Below are 22,558 nucleotides of genomic sequence, written 5' to 3'. Positions count from 1 at the left end.
AATGGTGAGAAATAAATGCCTGTTGTTTAAGCCACCCAGGCTATGCTCTTTTGTTATGTAGCAGCCTAAGCTGATTCATACAGAGGAAAAAGGTGAGAGGAAGAGAGACGGAGCGGAGGGAGACAGGGTAGTTAGGCAGGCATTTACACAGAGTCCTGAATGAGGTAAGAGAGGGTGCAATGTGGGGACAGAGCTCAGGGCAAAGGCAGTTTTTGTATTCTCATGGCAACAGAGTCATTGGAAAGTTGGCGTAAACATAACCACAGGGGTACTCCTGGCAGATCATTCAGGGCCTGTGCGGCCAAAGCAATGACTCTGTAGTTCAGTTCAGGGGTGCTCAAGCTTTTTCTGTAGACGGTCAAATGGAAAATATTTTAGGTTCTGAAGGCTGATAGTTTCTGCCAACTGCTGCGGTGGGAAGGCGTGGGCCAGGTCTGAGTGCTCGCACTGGCCACCTTGGTCTCACAGTGCCGGGCAGCCACGGCAGGGGGAGGTGTTTCCAGTCTTCCCCTTTCTCTGGGAAACCAGAAGCAAGGTCGTCATCTACGAAGGGATGTTATGCATTTGGGGAGACCGAAGTCTGAAACAGTGACTGTGAAGATTAATGAGAGGAATAAATCTCGATGGGCAGGCTATATACACACGGAGGGCTCTCACTCACCTCTGATCGAATGCAATGCGAACTGGTTGGCACTAGGTTCTGGTGGTGATGGTTCACCTGTTATATTTTGACCATATGTTTCTATGGCACTCATCATGAATCGGGCACTCCTCTAAGCATGTCACCTATATTAATTCATTTCAACTTCTGCCCAGAGAAGTGTGGAAAGTTGGATTCACCAGAATGGAACTATTGTCAGGCCGGCAAACGCCGGAAAGAGAGAAAGGTGAGGGGGTACGAGAGAGATGAGAATCATGAGGGCAGGCATCACAATCAGGTAACCTAGAAGAAAAATAGGAGGGGCTGGTGGACAGGGAAATGGCAGTGTCGGAATGAGGGGATAGGAGGTCCACTTGGAGTTGAAAAATCGTGGGAGTCAGGTAATAAATGGATTAAGGTAGAAGATTTACTACTATCTTCTAGAGGGGTGTATCTACTGACATTATTTCTCGGGCAGATCAAGTCTTGCTGTTATTAATGGATGGACCCAGGCGTAACCTTGCACATGTCTTCACTAAAATCCCGATGGAATCGTGTGGGCCTCAGAACTCGCAGCGGCTCTCCACTGCCTCCCTGAGGGCGTCTTCAGGCTGAGCACTCCACGACACCCACCACCAGGCCCTCAGAAGGTTTCGCAGGCTTGTCCCTCGCTGGTCTTATTTGCCAATTCCCTGCTCTAAATAGAGTATGCTCTGACACTCTCGTGCAAACACTGGATGCTCCTGGGTACACACTGTCAACCTCCTCAGATGCCTTCCTTCCCCTTCTCCAACTTAGATTCAGATTTTAATAGCCAACCAAAATTCCACACCATCTCTCAACTTTGCCTTGACCATGCAGGACAGAACCTGGTATAATGCAACCTGCATCAATTAAGGGCTTTCAATACATCCTTAAGCCGGAGGCATGTTTCAAAGACCTCTGTATCCCTCCTGACTCCTGGGCCACGTCATGCACAAAGCATGGGCTCAATTACATTTATTTTATTTGGAAAAATATCTTATGAAACAAAGTGTTAGGACACTCAGAGAGATACTAGAGAAAAATAATTATATCACTAGGGAATAATTTAAATTCTATGGATGAGGGAAACTTTGTGGGCAAGGCAGAGATTTCTTTGTTCTTTTAGTTTGGGTTGTATAAGAAGAAGAACAGCATGTAGTTAAGACAAAATGTGATTTTCATTTGCAAACACTTTTCTAAAATTATATAAGAAAAATAATCAAAGTGAAGAAAATTATGAAAGAGGGATACAAAAAAAGCTCCCACATCTTACCACCTTTAAAGAAATACTTTTATAATTTTGAGGTATTTTTTTCCACTACGTTTACCGATGCATACACTTTTTAATATAGTTTTAATCACACTAGGCTCAAAACCTCACATTCTGCTTTTGCACTTGGAGTTATAGTCTAATAATTTCCTCTATGCAATACACTGTTTTAAAGAAGTACTCACAATACATTCTTGTGGAAAAAAAATCCACCCTAAAGAGTTGTGCCCCATGTTAGCTGACAATGATACTTCGGGGGGTAGCTTTCAAGATTAGCATCGCTTTGAATGACAAGTGAACATCCCTGAATGATAGTGAGTCACCTCTCAAAAGACCCCACTCTTCGTTTTTCATTTTTATACTTATAAAACTGACATATTCTCAGGCCTTATCATTTGCCAACATCCTAACGGGGTTTTTACCCCTAAGAGACAGAAGTGTCATTCATGCATGAATCCAAGGTAGTTAGGGATATTTTTTCCCTCAACGTACGATAGCTCATCTAATCCAGGAAGGTAATTAATAGTATTATCATGCAGGATTATTTATCAACATTTCATTAAGGAAACCTACAGTATTGTTGATATGAGAACAAATGTATTTTTTCATATAATATAGCAAACATTAATAATAACTGAGGACATAAAGTATTTGGTATGACCAGAACCAGACTGGAATAACATCATTAAATCACTGACATAATTGTGAAAACAGCAAATGCATAGCAAAAAAAGGGAAATGACAGAAGGCCCGATATTTGCTAAAGTTGCTGTCATCCTGCAATTTGCAACAGACAGCTCCATTGTAAATAACGTAGCCACTGGTGAGGTCACTTGTCTTGACCTTAAGAACCCCTCAGATATGACAATTTGACTCAAAACGGTGGTTTTCTAAAGCAGTTATTTTTACAACCACTGATTCCTAGAACAGGCATAATAATAACTTGCTCAGTCCTCAAAACACCTCTCATTCTTACAGCGCAGAACGGGAGAAAGCCTCAGATGTTCAGGAAACACGTTGGGTTTTCGGCATTACGTTATCCTGTGGTGCTCTGCAATCAATTACTGTTATACCACCATCATTAATAATTTTCTTAATGAAAATGATTCTGTTGATCTCTGTTGTATTTTAATTATCAGAGTTAAGCATAATTACACTGCAGCTCTGAGCTGGCATGTGGACTCCTTTAGGGTGCAATTTTGTTTTAACACACTGATAATGTAATTTTACATTGTGTCAGTTTGTTTGGTTATTATCCAGTTGTACAATTCCACTGTATTCCTGATAACAGATAATAACCTCAGTACCTCCTATATCCTGAAGTCATTTAAAAAGCAATATTGGAATTCCTCGACTAGCTAACTTAATCGCCTTATGATTTTATAATTCCTGCTGTTAAATATTTGGTTCAGGCACCCACCCTCCTTTAACAATCCTGTAAAATGAGACAATAGTATACATTTTCCACGAATTACTGAATGGACAAATACTATATTTTAAGCACAATCTTCCCTTTTAAATTATAGTTTCTTATGATATTAGGAAATACCCTAATATCACATTAGAAGATATCATATAGTTTCTATATGATATTAGGTCCTTAACTTGTCCTACACATGTCATACACATTAGGTCCTTAATGTAGCCTACACATTAACTTGTAGGCTAGTTTAAAAATTGACTGCCACATCAGACAAGGCTATTGTTTCAAAATTCTAGCACCATGCAACAGATCTTTTATTTTAAGGTGGAAAATAGTCCAGACTTTTGTAAGGATCCTTATAATGAAAGGTCTTTGTTTTGAAAAGTTGATCAATTTAGTCAGTGTGCAGAAAGCTGCTCCCCAAGATAGGTTGTATTAGAATTTCTGTCATTCATTCAACGGTGCCTAGTATAGGTCCTTTAACATGGGAGGCAATCGATGTGGGTTTAACTGCACGAACTGCATGGTTACATCTGTGCAAACAAGAGAGACCAGAGCTCTGAAGACGATCATAGAATGATTCTGAGATGGGTCTTCTAGCTGACTTTAAATTGCTGTGGCCCTAGAAACAACAGAGACATTAGAAAAAGTACTGCTGTCACTGCTGTTTCAGCTCTTGAACACTTGTTCCTTAAAGCCAAACCACAGAATGAGAAAAGGAAGCTTCACTGATAAACATGCATGCAATTTTGTGAAGAAGGGCAATAACCTGCAACCGTTACCTTCAGGACTCTTCTAATTGTACATTTGGGAATTTAGGACAATAAGTTCAAGATTGAATCCCAATTTCATTATGTATGAGCTAGATATCCTTGAATTATTTAGTTAACTTATCTCAACCTTGCTTTACTTATCTATAAAGTGGGGCTAATGCTGCTTGCATTGTGAGTTTGTAATTGTGAATAAGAAAATGTATGTACAGTGTTTAAAACAATGCCTGGCATAAAATAAGTGCTTAATAAGTGGTAACTGCTACTATTAGTATTAATATTACAATCATTACCATCTTTATACTAACATTTTATATGAGTTTCATTAAAAATTTAAAATATCATGTTCCCCAGACAAAAAATATCCAATAATATCTTCCGGCAAAGGCTGCTGCTCTGATTTGTGATACAGGTCTCTGCAGATACCCTGGGTTCCCAGTGACTGGAGGGAGTTCTTAGCTATACATCTTGTGTGACACGATCATTTTCTCTTGCACACTTGTTTGATACCAATATCAAGGCCTGGCTTCATTTCCTCTAATTTGCACTGACTGGCAACTACAGGGCAAATCGGACTGAGTCTAAGTAATCAGCCATGTAATATTAATAGTCACATACACAGGTAGTGTACAGGTGCTTTCTTCCCCAAAACTCTGTGAGGTACCATCGCTTCTCCATTTTTACAGCTGAGAAAAGGCAAGAATCAGAGAGGGAAAACGATTTGCTCAGCGTTACATGTGAGCAACGGTCTTGAACAATGATATTGTGGCTCCACATACAACACATGATTCTTCAGTGCTTAAGGTGAGAGTGAGGGTGAGAGTGATACCTCCCCACTCCTTTGATTGACAGTCTGTTCTTCAAATCTGGATACACAGAGAATGTGGCTACTCTCAAATAACAACTCCATAAAAAACTAAAAAAAAAAATCATGCCTCATTTGAAGTGAACTGAATGAACAAACCCACCTGCAAAAGGCTTAGTTTTAAATACTCAGGAACGTAAAACTCGAAGTAAGCTACTTTCATGTATTAAGAGGCCACCGCATGGTGCAATCCCTATGCAGAAAAGATCAGAATGTTGTGTGGGAAAGAAGACACTATGCTGCCCAACTGAAGCTAGCACAAACTATCATCAAATGTAAACTGTACTCAAAAAAGAAAAAGAAGACAATCTCCAACGCTCAACAGTGGATTTCAGCAGTCAGTGAGCAGACCCTGCGTGTTCTACCCCTAGCAACCGCCCTTTAACTTCAGCATAGTGCTTTTTAGTCTTTTTCATTACAGATAAGTAAATTAGAATTATCTGGAGTCTGCTGAGAATAATGGCAAAAAACAGACGACCCAACAAGTCTGGTCCATCAATGTCTGGATGAGCTAATTACTTTCTGAAATGACAGCGGGTAGTTGAGGCAGGAAAAAAGTACATCAGGTTATAATATTAATGCCAAATACTATACTTTTTTTACTTTGATAAAACAAGATGATGGCAGCCTGTCAGATAGCGCTGATTATATACAATTTTATAACAATTATTTGATGAACACCCTGGAAATGAAAATTTTATAATTATATTTAATTTTATTACTAGCCCACAGTTAATAAATAATATTTCAAGAAGTGTGTCTCTTAAATGGTAATAGTTACACATTAAGTGACCTATTGACACAGCATAAAAAATATAAAAAATTAATAGTCAAAGCAATTTTTTAAAAACACTACACACAGGCATTTTACATCCTCTTTGTACATAGGTACGGATATACTCTCAGAGAGCCAAATCATATAATAATGAGGTCGGCACAGAATTCATATGTAGATTCTTAGCTAGAAAACAAAATAAGAAAGTCTGGGTGCATGAATGTTAGCCCAACAAGCAACCATTTCTGTGTGTCTGGCAACAGCACTTTGGTTGTATTTGGGGAACTATTTATGTTCCATCTTAGTGGCTCATGTGAGGTTAATTTTAGCTCTTGGCCCTAAGAGTGACTCGAGTCAGCCAGGGAGAGTCACAGCGATTAACTGGTTTAGGGGTTGGTATGGGACGTGTCCCAATAAAAACACAGAAAAGCTCCTTTTTTGCTGGAATTGGTGAGCTGCTAGAAGAAGTCTGGAGACATACTCTCCCTGCCTGAGGAGAGTATGTCTGATAATGCAGCCCATAAAGGAAAGGGGAAGCAGAAGATATGAGAGACAATCTGGGGACAAAGTCTGAACAACTTGATTAAACTGAATATCCCTGGACTCTCAGATATATGAGCCGGTAAATTCTCCTACTCACAACACACACACACACACACACACACACACACACACACACTTTAATTTTTGTGCTCAAGCCAACTCCATTTGGATTTCTATCACTTGAAAACAAAAGAGCCCTCCAAAATAGCATGCATGTAATGAAAATGTCTCTACACCTTAGAGATCAAGTCCATACTTGCTAAATCTAAATTGCTAAATCCTTTCACCTACAGAAGTCACTTGGTTTGAGGAGGCTCTCATACCTGCAGCCTGTGAAGACAAAGGCTTCAGAGCCCATGGGGCACTTTCTGGGATTACCTTTTCCATGACTTGAACGATCCCTACTACAATCCTAGAATACTAAGGAATTCACAGAACTTGGAAACTCACTCTGGGCGAGCTATCCCCTCCCACCAAAGGAAATCTGAATTCTAGAAATCATTATCAGGCCTCTGAAGCCCATTTAGGTTCCAGCCTACAGCACAGTTTTCCCAAGTTTGTTGCCCAGAGCACCAATTCCTGTGCATGTCCATCAGAAAGAAGACACATCCGCACTGTAGGAAGTTGCACACTAATGCATATGCTTTCTGATTTCTGGGCACAAAGGTCTGAGTGTTTTGAGAGGACTTACTCACCATTTAAAAGCTGCAGGTAGAAAGGCAGAGTTGCATAGTACAGAGAGTACAGGATGAGGAATTGTCAAGACCTGGATTCAAATTTGGCTCCCTGTTAGCTTTCTATGACCAGGGCAGCCATCCTACCTTCCTCGGTCACAACGTCAAATTGTGTAAAATAAAAAAAAAACAAAAAACCCTACTTATTTTATGGAGCTGTTTAAAAGCCTAATGAAGACAGCATATTCTAATATAACTCGGACCCTAAGTTTGACAAACGCGCATGCAAACTCCACTTCAACCACTGTGCCCGTTAGCTGTGGGCCGCAGCAAACTGCACACCCTACTCATGCTTCATGTCCCCTTGTTCAAATGAAGTAGTGTATTAATGACCACGCTGGAGGTTTTAAGTGATGATTAAATGAAATAAAGCATATGCTGTAGTCGTTGCAGCCCCGGCAAGTTGTGCTGCAATGCCGATTGTTCTTGTACGGTGAACAACATCAAATAGCTTTTTGTAGGTTACAAACTGTTAAATGGCAGGAATTCATATGGTTCATTATCATAGTATGTGAAGTGTCTATTAGAGTTTCTGGCAAACATTCATCATTCGTTTATCTAGTCAACCAACAAGGTTTATTTAGTGATTTTCTATTGCGGGGGGTAGGTGGCGGGAATAAGCAGCATGCCAGACCCAAGAGAAAAAGGTGACTGAGGCCCAGTCCTGCTCTCAGTAAATACAGAGTAAATTGGAGAAGCAGGAAAAATAGCTTGTTTTTACTTACTCTTTTCCTAGTTGCATAAAATGATCATCAGAAAACAAGGCAAGGAAGAACAATGAGAGAAGTAGATACAATGTGGTATGGGATTACCAATGGAGAGGATTCAGGGGTGCTTAATAAATAAATGGTGGCCATTAATATCCATGCACAAAGCTAGCACAGTTTTATGAGTTAATTCATTAATTAATAAGCTTCTACAAATTACTTGAAATTGATTGCCAGAAGGCTTAATGTCTGCCCAACCTGCTATAAAGTATTGTAGAACATTGAACTACAATTTTGTTACTATTTTCCTTACATAATAATGTAACAATCATTTCTTCTAAAATGCCTGATTTACAAATGCACTGGATCTGGATTGTGATAGAACAGCTATTTCCTTGCTTCATGCATATTATAATGCCAACACGAAGATAAGATTTTGTAGAGCAAAAAAATTTATTCCTAGTAATTGACCCTGTGTTCCAAGTTACTTTTGTATTTTGCATTCTGAATGTGGGCACTGGGAGGCTGGTTCACTATATATACTATTTCGTTCCACTTTAATAGATCATATTGACATATCCTGAGAAAACCTACCTTGTCTTCTAGCTAAAAGCTCCCACCAGGATACTACAGGTATGTGGGGTTACAAAATGAGTGGGTACGAGACCAGCAATTATAGAAGGGAAAGGAATATAATCAGATCCTGGTGTGCAGATTTTTTTTTTTTAGCTTGCAAATTCCCTCTTTCCGGTGTTTCAACTTTCAAAGGCTTATGGTAGTTTAAAGGCAATCCTCTTATAAGTGTACAAATTGTAATGATTATAGGAACAAGTTGTAATTGTTTCTAGCAAGTTTTTAAGAGTCTTTGATGTTATGATTAGTGTTTTATATGTTAATACATTGATAGGGGCGCTTATTTGCTTGTTCCCTTGTATGCTTTCATGGTTTCTAGGTTCAATGTGCAAATAAATCTTTGATCTCAGTAGGTCTATATGGTTAAAAATGAAAGCTAAAAGAAATTAAACATGAGAAGCACAAGGTTTTGCATTATTTGCAAAGAAGAGAGATTAGGGGTTTCACTGGAAAAGTACAGAGCTCGGGTCCGTAACTTGAATATGGAGAAAAGTGCCCATAACCACACCACACACGAGGAGGGGGCTGTGTTTTGGAAAGTCCGTCCCATGATATGCCATCACGGAGCAGCGGCTCCTTTGTAGCCAGGGTGTAGCTGTATGACGCAGTTTCGGTTGCTGTCACACTGAGCAAATCAAAGGCAAGGCTCTGCAAGCCACCGCTTCCTCTTTTCCGTTTGCCTCCTGCCCCTCAGAAATCACCGTGGGGAAGAATCCCGCCTTTGCGATAGTTTCATTTTAAGCTACCCTCCCATCCTGACTGATTTCAAGAAACAGCCTGGACTGTAGTGCCTCCTGCAGCAAACACCCTGACACGAATTGCTAAATTTCACAAGGAATTTACTTTTTGATCGATAATGCCTAACAGAGGAATCTGGGATTTCATCAAACCGGTCATCACTAACTACTAACCACAAGGAAGGAACCTGGCAAGCCACTCAAATATGTACAGAGTTTAGAAAAATGTGTATGTTGCTAAGTAATTAATGGCATAACATTTTTTGTTTTGTGTTGTAAAAAAAAAAAAAAAAAAAACCAGTAGGCAATGCTGCAGATACACGTAAGGGATTCATAAGAGAAGAAAGAAGAGAAGATGAAATTCAACTCTCCACCCCCATTCCAGCTCGTTTGATGTGGTTTAGCAATGCTCAGCTTTCAACAGTTCCAAAGATCTTGCATTTACCTTTGCTGTACACAATGCAGTTGTTTTTGTTGTCTTCCACTCCTTGCCAAGTCACATCCAGGAGCCACTTGGGGCCAGCAGTCAGCACCATTGGGACCTGAGCCTTTGTCTTCTGCAGAAAAAAATGATAACAAACAGATGCGATTTGCTTTCGTTGATTAAAAACTTGAATAATAGCTGTGCTAATCATTTTATTTTTACAAACAACTAAATCTCCTGAACCATAATCCAAGTCCTTATTCCCCTGTTTCATGATATCTTTTTAAGACGACAGAAGCTGTGAAGCTTTACTGCTTTCACTAATGTGAATGGTAGAATTATTATCGAGGATTTTTTTCCCCGTTAAATGATACTGGATCAGATCTCCAAGATTAGACACATCTCTTGTGGCTCTGAATTATAAAGAGAATGCAGATGACTTTCATTGCAAGGAGTGTTTAGAAGTGAACTTTAGACACATTGTACTTTACTATCAACAGGATCTCACTATTTCCTGAAACAGACAGGAAAGAATTTAAAGAATCAGGATCCATTTCAAAGCTCTATCCTGAGCAACATTTATATTACAGTAGGAATTTATTCTGAATGAATAAAGAAATCTACTCAACTCGCTTTGCTAAGTGTGGATATGTAGTCTGACTATAACTGAAATGATAATAATGCTAATGATCTACCATACATTGTCCCCAGAGAGACTAGAAGAGAGGGATTGGGACTAAGTTCAAATACAGAGCAAGTAAAGCATGATATCCCTCCATCTGAGAAGTGTAGACGCAGGGAGACAAGTGATATAATTCTGACACAAGGTTTTCAGTGTACGTTTTACATATAAGGCTTTCAAGGTTCATCATTTTAGGCTGTTTGGCACCTGACTTATTTCTTTAACTGTGTTGATACATTTACAAAGCAGGAAACAAACTGGGGAGGAAACAAGTAAGCCTAGCAAGAACCTAGTTTCCGATGAGTCACAGTGAACAGGCATTCAGACATTTATCATTCACTGGCCCATGTTCTGCATATCGAATATCATAAAACCACAACACAGAGCACAATACGAGGGTCTCAAGGTAATTTTTGAGCTGCATTTCTACCTAGATATGATCCTGCCAAAGAGATCTCAGCCCAGCCTGGGACTTGCCCACATGTTATGTGCTATCACAAATTTCCCAAATTGGCATTTACAAGTATTCACTTGAGGAGTTCCATGTAATCTGGCCATTTCAAATCTCTGAGGAATCTGGAAAAGCCAGGTCACCCCCTGAATGACAACACTGATAACACATGAGACACGGATGCATTTTTAACTGCAAAACCATCCTAAAAACTATGCAAAAAATGAATACTAACCCATTTCTTAAAGTATCATTGTATTGTAAGAGGTAAAACTACCATAAAATATACAATGCAAAAATTAACCATGATGGATACATTTTAAAAGAAGTCAAAAAATATTTCAGTATTAAAATAGAACTGGTATACCTGATCAATTGTAAGAAATACTAGAATATTGACTTTTCATGTTCATACTTTGATGCATTTTTAAAGTCTTAATTTTTAAAATAGGTATATTAATATTTGGCAAGCAAAACCATGAAAAACAGTTATCTGAAAGCCCTATAGGGAAGAAGCAATTTTATATTATAATTTTTTAACAAGCTAGGCAAAAAATGTTATCAAGTTGTCCCTATAGTTACCAGTCTGAGTGACCATTTTTATTTACTCCCATTTTCAAAATAGAATTTGAGAACAAGCAAGCTTTTCTATCTTAAATGAAAGTGACCCATATCCAATTAAATAGGAGGTCTTAATTATTGCACATTTCAGCCCTTTACTGCCAGGGAAACAGTTAAGTCCATGGATCAGAGGCAGCAGCTCTCCGAGCAGGAAGCAGAACAAGTCACAGGACAGAGCTCACCATTTATAAACCTGTGTAGCATGGATTTAGTGGTCTTATCTGTAATATCCGCTGCTTCTGATTGTAAAGAACAGATTTCAACAATAGGCACCTGGCCCCTTTTCTACTGTGCTCTCCTATTTCATGGGAAAGATCTGCGTTTTAAATTATTTAATCTTCATACTCCACAGTTCATAATGCCACATAGATTTCTACACAGTAAATCAGCATTTACGATTTTCAATAGATTTTATGAAAAATAGATATTGATCGTTTAAATTCTTTAGGGGATCTTTTAGTATAAAATAAATCAATTGATCTTCCATTCATTCCACAAACAGCCAATCAACCCAGTCCCATGCTTGGTGCAAGAAATATGAACAGGCATTTTTGTGTGTGTGTGTGAAGGAAACACATATGTTAAAAACAGTTTGATATAATGCAAAAAGTAGCATGGTAGGGAGTGCAACATCATGAGTAAATTGCGGGTCAGTGAAGGGCAAGAGAGACACTCCTGTCCCGTGGATTCTGGGAGGATTTTGTAGAGGAGGTGACTTTCAGGCAGGACCTTAATGGATGTACAGGAAGAATTTACAATTACTGTTAATATCATGGCCATAGTCTGAATATGAGAGTCATGTGTACAGAAAATGGTGAGTAGTTCTAGGACTCTTTATTTTAAGTTCTTATAAAGTCTTCAGAGTTGTTCTTAGTATACAGAAAGCACTAAAAGGCATTGGCTGTCATCATTATCATCAATATTATTATTATCATTATTGATAAGAGGAAGGAAGGGCAGGTTATAAACATATCTCGAAGAACCTCTTCCTATCAAGGAAAACCTTTTGTACTGAAATTGCTAAGCAGTGCTAAGCAGAGTAAAGCCAGTAAAGATGATTTAAGCAGGTAGGATAAGGGTTCTATTATTTCATACATATGTTCAGACAAAGAAAGTCCGAAGTCACTTCCAGTCAAGATGGCAACATAGGGAGACATAGCTCACTTCCTCCCACAACTACATGAACGTACAACAAAATACAGAACAACCATCATTTAGAACCATCAGAAATCAAATTAAATGGAAGTCTGACAACTACAGAATTAAAGAAAGCACACCCATCCAGGCTGGTAGGAGGGGCACAAACATGGAACGGGCTGGCCCCACATCCACGTGTGATGTATAAAAATTCAGGAGGGATATCTTGGGAGTGAAGAGTGCCAACCCCACACCAGGCCCCCCATTTCAGGATTCCAGTGCCTGGAAGATAAGGCCCCTTAACTGCTGGCTGAAAAAAACAGTGAGGATTGGGTTGGTGGAACAAACTTCTGGAGCACCAAGCAGTTCCTCTCAAAAAAGTCACACATGGACTCACCTACACAGACTCACTCCCTCTGAGCTCCAGCACAGGGATAGCAGCTTGAAAGGCACCAGTAGCCTATGGGCGCGGGGGGTGGGTGGCGACTGAAGTGGCTGGCATCAAGGCATGAAGAGGTCAGTGTCCCTTTTCTGAACTCACCTCCCACAGAGCCAGCAAGCTAGTACCATACCTGAGACTCCATCAACCTGGCTAATATTGTTTGACCTGCCCTGGAGATCCCCCTGAGACTCTGCCCCACCCAACTTATAGCCCACCCAAGCTGCTTTTCCATATGAATGGTTGGTCTTAGCTCATGCTTCACAACTTCCTAAATCCTCCCAAACAAGCAGCAGCTAGTCTCAGTGAGCCCCAGGCCTGGCACTAGCAGCAGTCAGCCTAGATTCACAGCTTGGCTTCGCCTGGGAATTTCTAAGCCCAGCACAAGTAGCAGCCATCTGAAGATTGCTTTATAGCTCAGGCAGGATGGCCCAGGGAAAAACACAGGTGGGGGCTGACCTTGCCCTGCACCACCCAGGAAACACCCGGCAACTACAGACCACATCAGAGCACCATCACCCACTCTGCCCCTGCACAGCTCATCCTCCATGGAGGGCAGAGGGTGGTAGTCAGTGGTCACAGTCAGTCCTCCCAGCTGACTGTCCTGGGTAAATTCCTCCCATTGACCAGCCAGCTGCAATCAAGGCTCAACTATAAGAGAAGGGTGTACTCAGCCCACACAAAGGGTGGACCTCAAGCACCCAGCATGGGTGATAGGGGAGGCACAGCCTCCCCTATCTTAGACCTACTACCTTAGACCATGCTACCAAGACAAGGAGTCATAGGAACTCTACCTAATACATAGACACAAACAGAAGGAAGCTGCCAAAATGAAGAGACAAAGAAATATGGCCCAAATGGAAGAATAGATCAAATCTCCAGAAAAAGAGCTAAATACAATGGAGATAAGCCATCTATGAGATGTAGAACTTAAAACACTGGTTATGTGGATGCTCAAGGAACTTATTGAGGACTTCAACAGCATAAAAAAATATAGTCAGAAACAAAGGATACACTAACTGAAATAAAGAACAATCTACAGTGAAACAACAGCAGAGTGGATGCAGCCAAGAATCAAAGCAATGATTTGGAACACAAGGAAGCAAAAAACAACCAATCAGAACAACAAGAAGGCAAAAGAATCCAAAAAAAAAAGGAAGATAGTACAAGCAGCCTCTGGGACAACTTCAAGAGGTCCAACATTCGCATCATAGGAGTGCCAGAAGGAGAAAGGAAAGAGCAAGAAATTAGAAATCTGTTTGAAAGAATAATGAAAGAAAACTTCCCTAATTTGGTGAAGGAATTAGACATACAAGTCCAGGAAGCACAGAATACCACACAAAATGGATACAAAAATGGATACAAAAATGACAAAGGTTAAAGACAAAGAGAGAATCTTAAAAGTAGTAAGAGAAAAGCAGTTAGTTAGCTACAGGGGAGTACCCATAAGATTGTGAGCTGATTTCTCAGAAGAAACTTTGCAGGCTAGGAGGGATTGGCAAGAAATAATCCAAGTCATGAAAAACAGACCTACATTCAAGATTGCTTTTCCCAGCAAAGCTATCATTTAGAATCAAAGGGCAGATAAAGAGCTCCCCAGGCAAACAAACAAAAAGCCCTAAAGGAGTTCATTATCACTAATCCATTGTTATATGAAGTATCAGTGGGGCTTATTTAAGAAAAAGACAATAAACAATAAATGACAATACATACATATCTATCAAAAATTTAGTCTAAAAATCAAACTAAGCAAGCAAGAAAACAGAAGCAGAATCATGGATACGGAGAGTGTTTTTATAGTTGTCAGGAGCAGATATGGAGGAATGGGTGAAGAGGTGTGGGGGTTAAGAAATACAAATGCATAGTCACATAATATCCATGGCAATATAAAGTACAGCATAGGAAATGAAGTAGCCAAAGAACTTATACACATGACCTGTGTACATAAACAATAAGAAGGGGATTGCCTGAGGGAGTGGGGAATGATGGGTGGATGGGGGAAAAGGGAAAAATCACGACAACTGAAATAGCATAATCAATAAAATATAATTAAAAAAAGAAAATAATAAAATCTTTATGGAAATGGGGAAAAAAAGAGCCCTGGCTGGTGTGGTTCAGTAGATTGAATATGGGTCTGAGAACCAAAGGGTCACTGGTTTGATTCCCAGTCAGTGCACATGCCTGGGTAGCAGGCCAGGTCCCAAGTAGGGGTCATCTCAGAGGCAACCACACATTGATGTTTCTCTCCCTCCATTTCTCCCTCCCTTCTCCTCTGTCTAAAAAATAAATAAAACCTTTCAAAAAAAAGAAATTGCAACTCAAAGATTAAATATTTTCTTTTAGGTAATTATTTAATTACCTAAAATTTAATTTATATTTAGCTCTGTTTCCAACTACTAATCCCAGGGTGATCAACCCTCAGGTTTTCCTGGGTTTGAAGGATTTTCAAAAATGTTAGACTTTCATTGCTAAAACTCAAAAGTCCAGAGCAAACTGGCATGAGTTTTTTTACCCCCCCTACTATTACTACTACTAACATAACATTAGCTGTTTATATTCGAGTACTTGCTAAATTTGCATATTAAGTACTTCCCCAGAATTTTAAAAAATTTTTCAATTCCAGGAGTTGGGCATAAACATTTTCTCCACTTTGTATGTGAGCAAATTAAGGTTTAAAGCAGTTGATTTTGTGGCACAAATAAAAATCATTAATTAATATCTTTCCTAAATGATAAGTTAGGCATAATACCTTTTTAAAACACTGAGAGCATTTATGTTTGGGTGTAGGTAGAATACAACTTACTAAGAAACTAAATGGAAGAGAAAACAATTTCTTTTAATCCAAATCAGTAAAGCAAAAGGAAAAATGTACCAAAGATTTGCTGAAAGCTCTATCCAAGCTGTAAAGTAAGTAAGTAGATAAAAACATCTCAAGGGACCAGTTATTACAGTTTTGAGGAGGCAAGTCAATTTCTTTCTGAAGAAGTCAACTTTCATAGAGATTGACGGCCTTCAAAGAAGATTACCAAGTGTGAGAAGGAAGGAGTTAGTCAGGATTACATGAAATCTACACTCCAGCAAAATGCATGAATAGAAAATAACAATAATATCCACATTGATCATTAGGTTCCCTTTCCCATGCCTCTCTCTATCATTAGGATTCATACAAGGGTTAAGAGTGGAAGCAAGTTTACATTCAATGATTTTAATTGCCCTAATTTCACAAATGAAGAAAGTGAGGACAAGACCTTCACCCAATACCTACTGAGAATACAAGTGGCACATGATGTTGGGAAAAGAGAGCAAGCACAGAAGGCATGGTAGGCAGAAAACTGGTCCCCAAAGATGCCCATGCCCTAGTCCCCTGAAACCTGTGGATATGTACCGTGCCTGGAAAGAGGAATTTGAAAGATATGATTTAGGTTTAGGAACGTGAAATGGTGAGGTGAGCCTGGATCACCTGGAGAGACCCAATCTAAACACATCAGTCCTTCAATATTAATAGAAGAGAAAGGCAACAGTAGATCAAAGAGATTCAACATGAAAAGGATTCCACCTGCCTTTGCTGCATTTGGAGGAGGCATGCTGAGGCCTCCAACTAAGGAATGTAGTGGTCTAGAAAATGGGTGGGGCCCTCGGTTACAGGGAGCAAAGAAATAGAGAACTCAAAAAGAAAAGAAATAGAGACTTCAGCAAACTCAGGAAACTCAATTCTGCCAATAAACTGAATGAGCAGAAAATGAATTCCCCCTGAACCTCCAGAAAGGAACACATCCTGACAAACTGATCTAAGTCTAGAGAGACTAGAGTTCTGATCTACAGAACTTTCATGTGTGCATTTGTGTGGTTTTGAGCCACTAAAGTGGCTTAAATTTGTTTTGACTGCAACAGAAAACTAATCCAAAAGGCATTCAGAATTACTGACTTATAGTTTATTTTAAATGAAAACTTCTTCATTGAATGTGCTCAAAAGTATAAAACAACTTTCCTTTAGTTGGAATAACACCAAATCTACACTGTCATTTGAAAATCATTAGATATGTTTAATGTTCTTGCCTTAAAGTACAAGAAATGACACAGTGGTGACTAATAATTCTTTCTTCTATCATTAGGAATATGAAACATTTCGTGACTCACCACTCACCTTAGAGTTGAGGTATAGCATAAAGACCATATTGTTCTTGGAGTTAGATGATATAGGTTTTGAATTTCAGAAAGCACATCCAAGAAATGGGGAAAATAATTTCTATCTCAAAGCTTGTCATAGAAAGCAGCCAGCACAGTATACAGTATACTACAGATGCACATCAAACTTTTGCTGAAGACATATATAACAAATAAATAAAAATGTACAAAAAGCACGTATTGAATCCCTAATATTATTCAGGCACTGGTAATGTTTGTAGTAATTAGCATAGAAATCAAGACAAAAACCACTATCCAATTTAACAAAATTTATATTAATATTTTGAGAGAGAGAGAAGGGTGGGGAGGGGGGGGGGAGAGAGAGAGAGAGAGAGAGAGAGAGAGAGAGAGAGAGAGAGAGAGAGATGTTGATTTGTTGTTCCACTTAGTTGTTTACTCATTGGTTGCTTCTTGTATGTGCCCCGACCAAAAATTTAACTCACAACCTTGGTGTATCAGGACAACACTCTAACTAACTGAGCAATCTGGCCAGGGAAAAATCATTATACAATTTAAACACGGTGGTAGTCATTAGTGCTGTTGATATTTATTTACAATTCTCTACTTTCCAGGTCCCCTTTACAGTTAGGTATGGTCACATGACTTTATTTGACCAATGAAATTGAATAAGGACCGATTCCTGTCATCTCTGCACTGAAGCTGTAAGAACTAATGGACCACGGTGACACCCTGCCTTCGCCGATGTGATCTTGTCAGCTTGTACGGAGGAAGCCCTGGTCACTATAGTGATCATGGAGCATGAGAAAGAAACTCTTCTTATGCAAAAAGCTTCTGTGATATTAATGTTGCTTGGCTTATTCTCACTTATACAAAGGTTTTTATCATTTTTTGTTTGTATTGAAATAGCCCATGGGTTTTTCCAGGTTCAAGTTTGCACTTTATCTATATGTAGGCAGTCTCTTTCAGTCATAAGTCAACTCGAGGTACATAACAGGAGCCCTGAATTTCAGTGAAGCTGGAATGTTTTACAAAGAAAAAGAAATAGTGTGTACTTTTGAGGCTTCACATTGCAAGTTTAAAACATCTGCACTCCTGGACACTCTGAACCCAGAGCTTCATGCTTAGACAGTCTACAGCTAGACAAACTTGACAAGGACAAAATGGGTCAAAAGTGTCGTTTCTTAGGAATAATTAGAATCATCTAATGCAGATAAAAGAGGTCAGACTGGCATCCACTTCTCACTAACCTTTGGAGTTACTGGACCGACAAAGGAGGTAGCCTTCAATAAATGTTTATACTCAAGCCGAAAGGTTAATGGAGATAAAAGTAGACAGCCCAAAGGTAAAGAACAGAGGATAATTCTAACCCAAGAAACGGGTGACATAATGTGGTCTTAGGGATTTGAAACTTTGCTGGGGAAATATTTGTTGAAGATTTCCAAAATGAAGCTTAGGAAGAGCTAGAAGTCTTAGGAGATTCTGACCCATGAGAAGAGCCTGAAACTACAGCCTTTTAAAAAAAACGCGATGTGTCATTTAATGGAAAAACTGGCCTCCACTGCCTTGAGTTCAGGAAATACGGCAAAACCTCATTAGAGAATCTCAGACCAGTGCTGTGAGATGCGGCTGGATGGGCGGAAGATGCTCCTGGTGTATTGTTTCCAGAGCTGGGTGGTAGGTGCACGGCACTGAGGCCTGTTGGACAAAACTCACAGCTGTTCAACAAGTCAGAGCTGCTTCTCTTCTCTCATCTCTGACCACATATTCGAGAGTAGGCATAAACATTTTTCCAAATTACTGCAGACATTAAACTTGCATACTTACAACCAGAAAAATTGCCCGTCTCCCCCAGATGCATTCTTCACGTCTATATACAAAAATGGTAGTGTGTGTGACCCCGCCATGCAGAACCACAGGGGAAATTTTACACAGAGAAAGTTTCAGGTAATGCATCCAAGTAGTTCTCCACATGGGGATTAAATTCAAATTCAGTCTGACAGTCGTGAAAACGCTGATCCCTCTCTGCTTAACTGCATGCAGTCTCCAATGATGGTGAACCTGGATTTGAAAATTCCCTTCACCCACAGCCTATCCTAAGGGGGCAAAACAACTTGAAACCTCTGACTACCTGGAGTTGAAACACGTATCAAATAATAACTCAAGGTCCTGCATAATTTTATTTTCAGTAATGATAGGCCTGGTACGCCGTCTCCATATGACTGACATGAATGGAACTATAAAACTTTAGTAGGATGCTTTCCACCTAATAAAACTGTGTCTCTTAGTAAATATCCTTTAAAAAGTTACACAGGACACCATGGAAATGTTTGAACTTGATGCTACTGAAGTTAGTAATTTTTTTTTCTTTCAGAAAATACTGCATTACTTTACATGAACATGAACACTCTACTCCATGTGCTCCGGTAGGGTCGGCATGATTTGGGTAACGATACAAAAACAGGTGCTCGGCAATCACACCGAAACATCCTCCGTGACTAGTTAAGGCCAGACGTCATTCAGATATGACCAGGTAAGTCGTGTGCTTCCCTTCAAATCATGTGCTTCCACTTTAAAAGAGAATATAAAGGGATGTCCCTTGAGTGAGAGCCTCTCAGTCTTCCTTTCATCTATTGTGTCTAGAAGCATGGTTTGGGGGGATGGGGAGGGAGAAAGAGAATGAATGAATTACAAACAGATTTAAACAGGTCACTTCAAGAACTCCCAAATGCATATCAAGTATTTCATCTACCATTATTGCTTCAAAAGCAACAAAACTCAACTTAATAAAAGATTATCAAATGTGTATTGCTTGAAAAACATGATGTGCTAGACACACATTTTCAAAGTCAAGCTCAAATAAATGTAAGAATACTTTTCAATCAAAATATGGGTGAAAGTTCTAAATCACAAAGACATCAGAACTGTGATATAACAAGAACTACTACCCTATACCATTAGGACCAGAGTGGACTTATGAATGGAAATCCAGGAAGGTTTCATTAGATTGTGCTCTTCCTGAGCACAGTTCTCCAAAATTTCCTTTAAGGACAGCACCAGAGGGAAATTCCAGAGAGCTTCTGCTACAAACGTCTTCAGGTTCGCTGTGGTGTGTGGGATCTCACACACGATAAGAGACTTTTGAAAAACAAAATGAGTGTGAAATAAAATGATAGAATTCTTGGCTACTACATCCATACTCCTTATGTCAAAGACAGTTTTATCTCCATGAAGCAAAAAATTAAATAATCATTATCTCTAAGGTATATTTGCTTTTAAGTCTCAAAATCGTTGAAACACATTATCTTAACATGCGTCACTGCTTAAATATAGGAATTTCAGTGTAAGAAATGATGATCTTTCAGGAAAGGGAACACAAATAGTTCAATATATATAGGTCATTAAAACAATCTCTTGACTTCCAACGAAAAAGAATCACACTGTGATCTCTAGAAAAATAATATAAAATTATCATTCAAGAGTGCTCACCCTAAAGACAGATATTTCACTTCCAAATGGGAAGAATCTCAAACTGAATAATAAACATCTAACTTATCCAGATATTTATTATACTTTCATTTTTGTAAAAAAAAGAATAGACTCATTTCTCTTCCCCTTTTGCCAACTTCACTCCCACAGTCTCATCTGTTCTCCACATACATTTGGCGCCAAAGAGGAACTACTCCCTCCAAGCTGGCAACCGTCAAGTTCAACCTTTTATTTTATACAGCTCTGAAAGTCACAGAGTGTTTAAGGAGTGTTGTTTTGCTCCTGGCAGAATATCTGGGCTTGCACACAGTGCAATGTGCAAAAGAGTGTCAGTGCTGAAACCTTGGAAAGGGAGAAGCAAACTGCCCCCCTTACACAAGGCGGCCACAGAAACCCGGGGCAGGGTTCAGGGATCCTAAAAGCCAGCCGTGGTCCCAGCTGTGTAACCTGGGGCCAACCACTTAACCTCTCGAGGTCTCATTTTCTTTCTCTGTAAGATGAGCTCATACATCCTTACAGCTTAACCATAATATCATTATAAGACTTTCTACTATAGAATTTTCATCAAGCCCGAACTCAAATCTGGAGTGCAGAGAGGATATACTGCATACAGTAATTCAGTACACTGGGTTTATGCTTACTTAAGGACATGCTACTATTTTTATTGGTGAAATAGTAAATAAAGCCATTCTAATATACTTTGGTATTTTAAAACCAAAGGGATTGGTGTGGTAAAAATACAAATGTTAGTAGGAAGAATTATAGAGTGTGTAATAGAGATATGTACACATTCAACCCTCAATGGCCTATTTACACATAAAAAATAGTGGTCAATTCTATTCAGCAGTCTCTTTTTGAGACTTACCCCAAAGGCATTCTGGGGAAGAGAGTAAAAGCTCAGTCCTGTGCGGGGTCATCCTCAGACACTGAGACGTGCCTGTCCCTCATGAATCAGTCCACTGCAGTTTGTAATGAGGCCTTCATCCGCCTTTTTGACTGCCTCCTTATTATCACCATTCATATCTTAACATCAGCTGCACCCCTCCAAAAGGCAATCCTGGTATTAATATAGCAAGTTCAAAAACCAAGTATAAAAGTTTAGTGCCTTTTAATTATGTTGTTTTTGTGATCTGTACTCTTAGGTACCATAAATTATTAAGAACTCATCTATAGTTTGAACTTAAGATATACCTGCTAATGACATTTGAAATTGATGGAAAAAGTTTAGGGAAAAACTGGAAGAATAGGAGAGAGACAAGTATCCCCCATCAAAGAAGAAAAGAAAAGACGGAATTGTTCAGCTAGATAGTAGGTACTGCAATAAATACAGCGTGTTTTAGGTAGGCAGATTTTTATGAGACAAGTTATTGAGAGTGGGGAGCAAAAAGTTAAAAGGTCAGCACACTAGTCGGTAGAAGGGTGAAGGTGCTTCAGCATCGTAGTTAAACAGTTTGTTCATCTGTGAGACATTTAAGAACAAGGATATTGCAAACACTTAAATGAAGCACTCAAAGTGAGACTCTGACCATGAGGGTGGGTTTCAATATTTCCCCCCAAATCGTCAGATGCAGAAGGATGATACTAATTCCACACTTTCAGGGAATAAAAGTCAGGGGCCCAGCTCACGGGGGCTGGCCCTCCCTGCCAGAGGCACCCTGCCCTGCTTTTTGTGGGGACACAATGAGAAGAGGGCAACAGCCAATGAACTGGATTCACTTCGACATGCTCCCTGGGGCAGGAAAGGAACCTTCATTCAGCATATTTATGGGCCTGGGGCAACTAAAACAATATGCTATGAAATCAAAACCAAATGAGAAACCTTTACTAATGCTGCCCCTAGAAAAATTTCTCAAACCATATTCTTTAAGAAAGGAATAAAAGTATGAATAAAGCATCCATGGGTATGTTAGACAGGATATTTAGATAATGTTAACATGACAAACTAACATATCTATCAAAACTTCATGGTTAGGTGCAAAGACCATGAGTTAAATTCTACACTTAGTGCCATGTGAATACTATGAAAACTTGGGACAAGTTGCTTTGCATTG

At 39.3% G+C, this 22,558-nt stretch overlaps 1 protein-coding gene across 2 annotated transcripts in view; it reads right to left on the bottom strand.

The window, feature by feature from the left end:
• The window catches only part of ZFPM2 (zinc finger protein, FOG family member 2), a 440,007-nt gene that overhangs the window by 143,563 nt on the left and 273,886 nt on the right, over nt 1-22,558 (bottom strand). For both annotated transcript variants that reach the window (XM_045861592.1, XM_045861593.1), the window contains one exon: nt 9,567-9,678. In XM_045861592.1, coding sequence (XP_045717548.1) covers nt 9,567-9,678 — 112 coding nt within the window. The remainder of the gene's footprint in view (nt 1-9,566; nt 9,679-22,558) is intronic.

This window comes from Phyllostomus hastatus, unplaced genomic scaffold (genome assembly GCF_019186645.2).
Source record: "Phyllostomus hastatus isolate PE091 unplaced genomic scaffold, TTU_PhHast_1.1 phas_scaffold_21, whole genome shotgun sequence".
NCBI classification, from domain to species: Eukaryota; Metazoa; Chordata; class Mammalia; order Chiroptera; family Phyllostomidae; genus Phyllostomus; species Phyllostomus hastatus.
The sequence above is the reverse complement of the archived record's forward strand: the minus strand, read 5'-3'. Positions and strand labels throughout refer to the sequence as shown.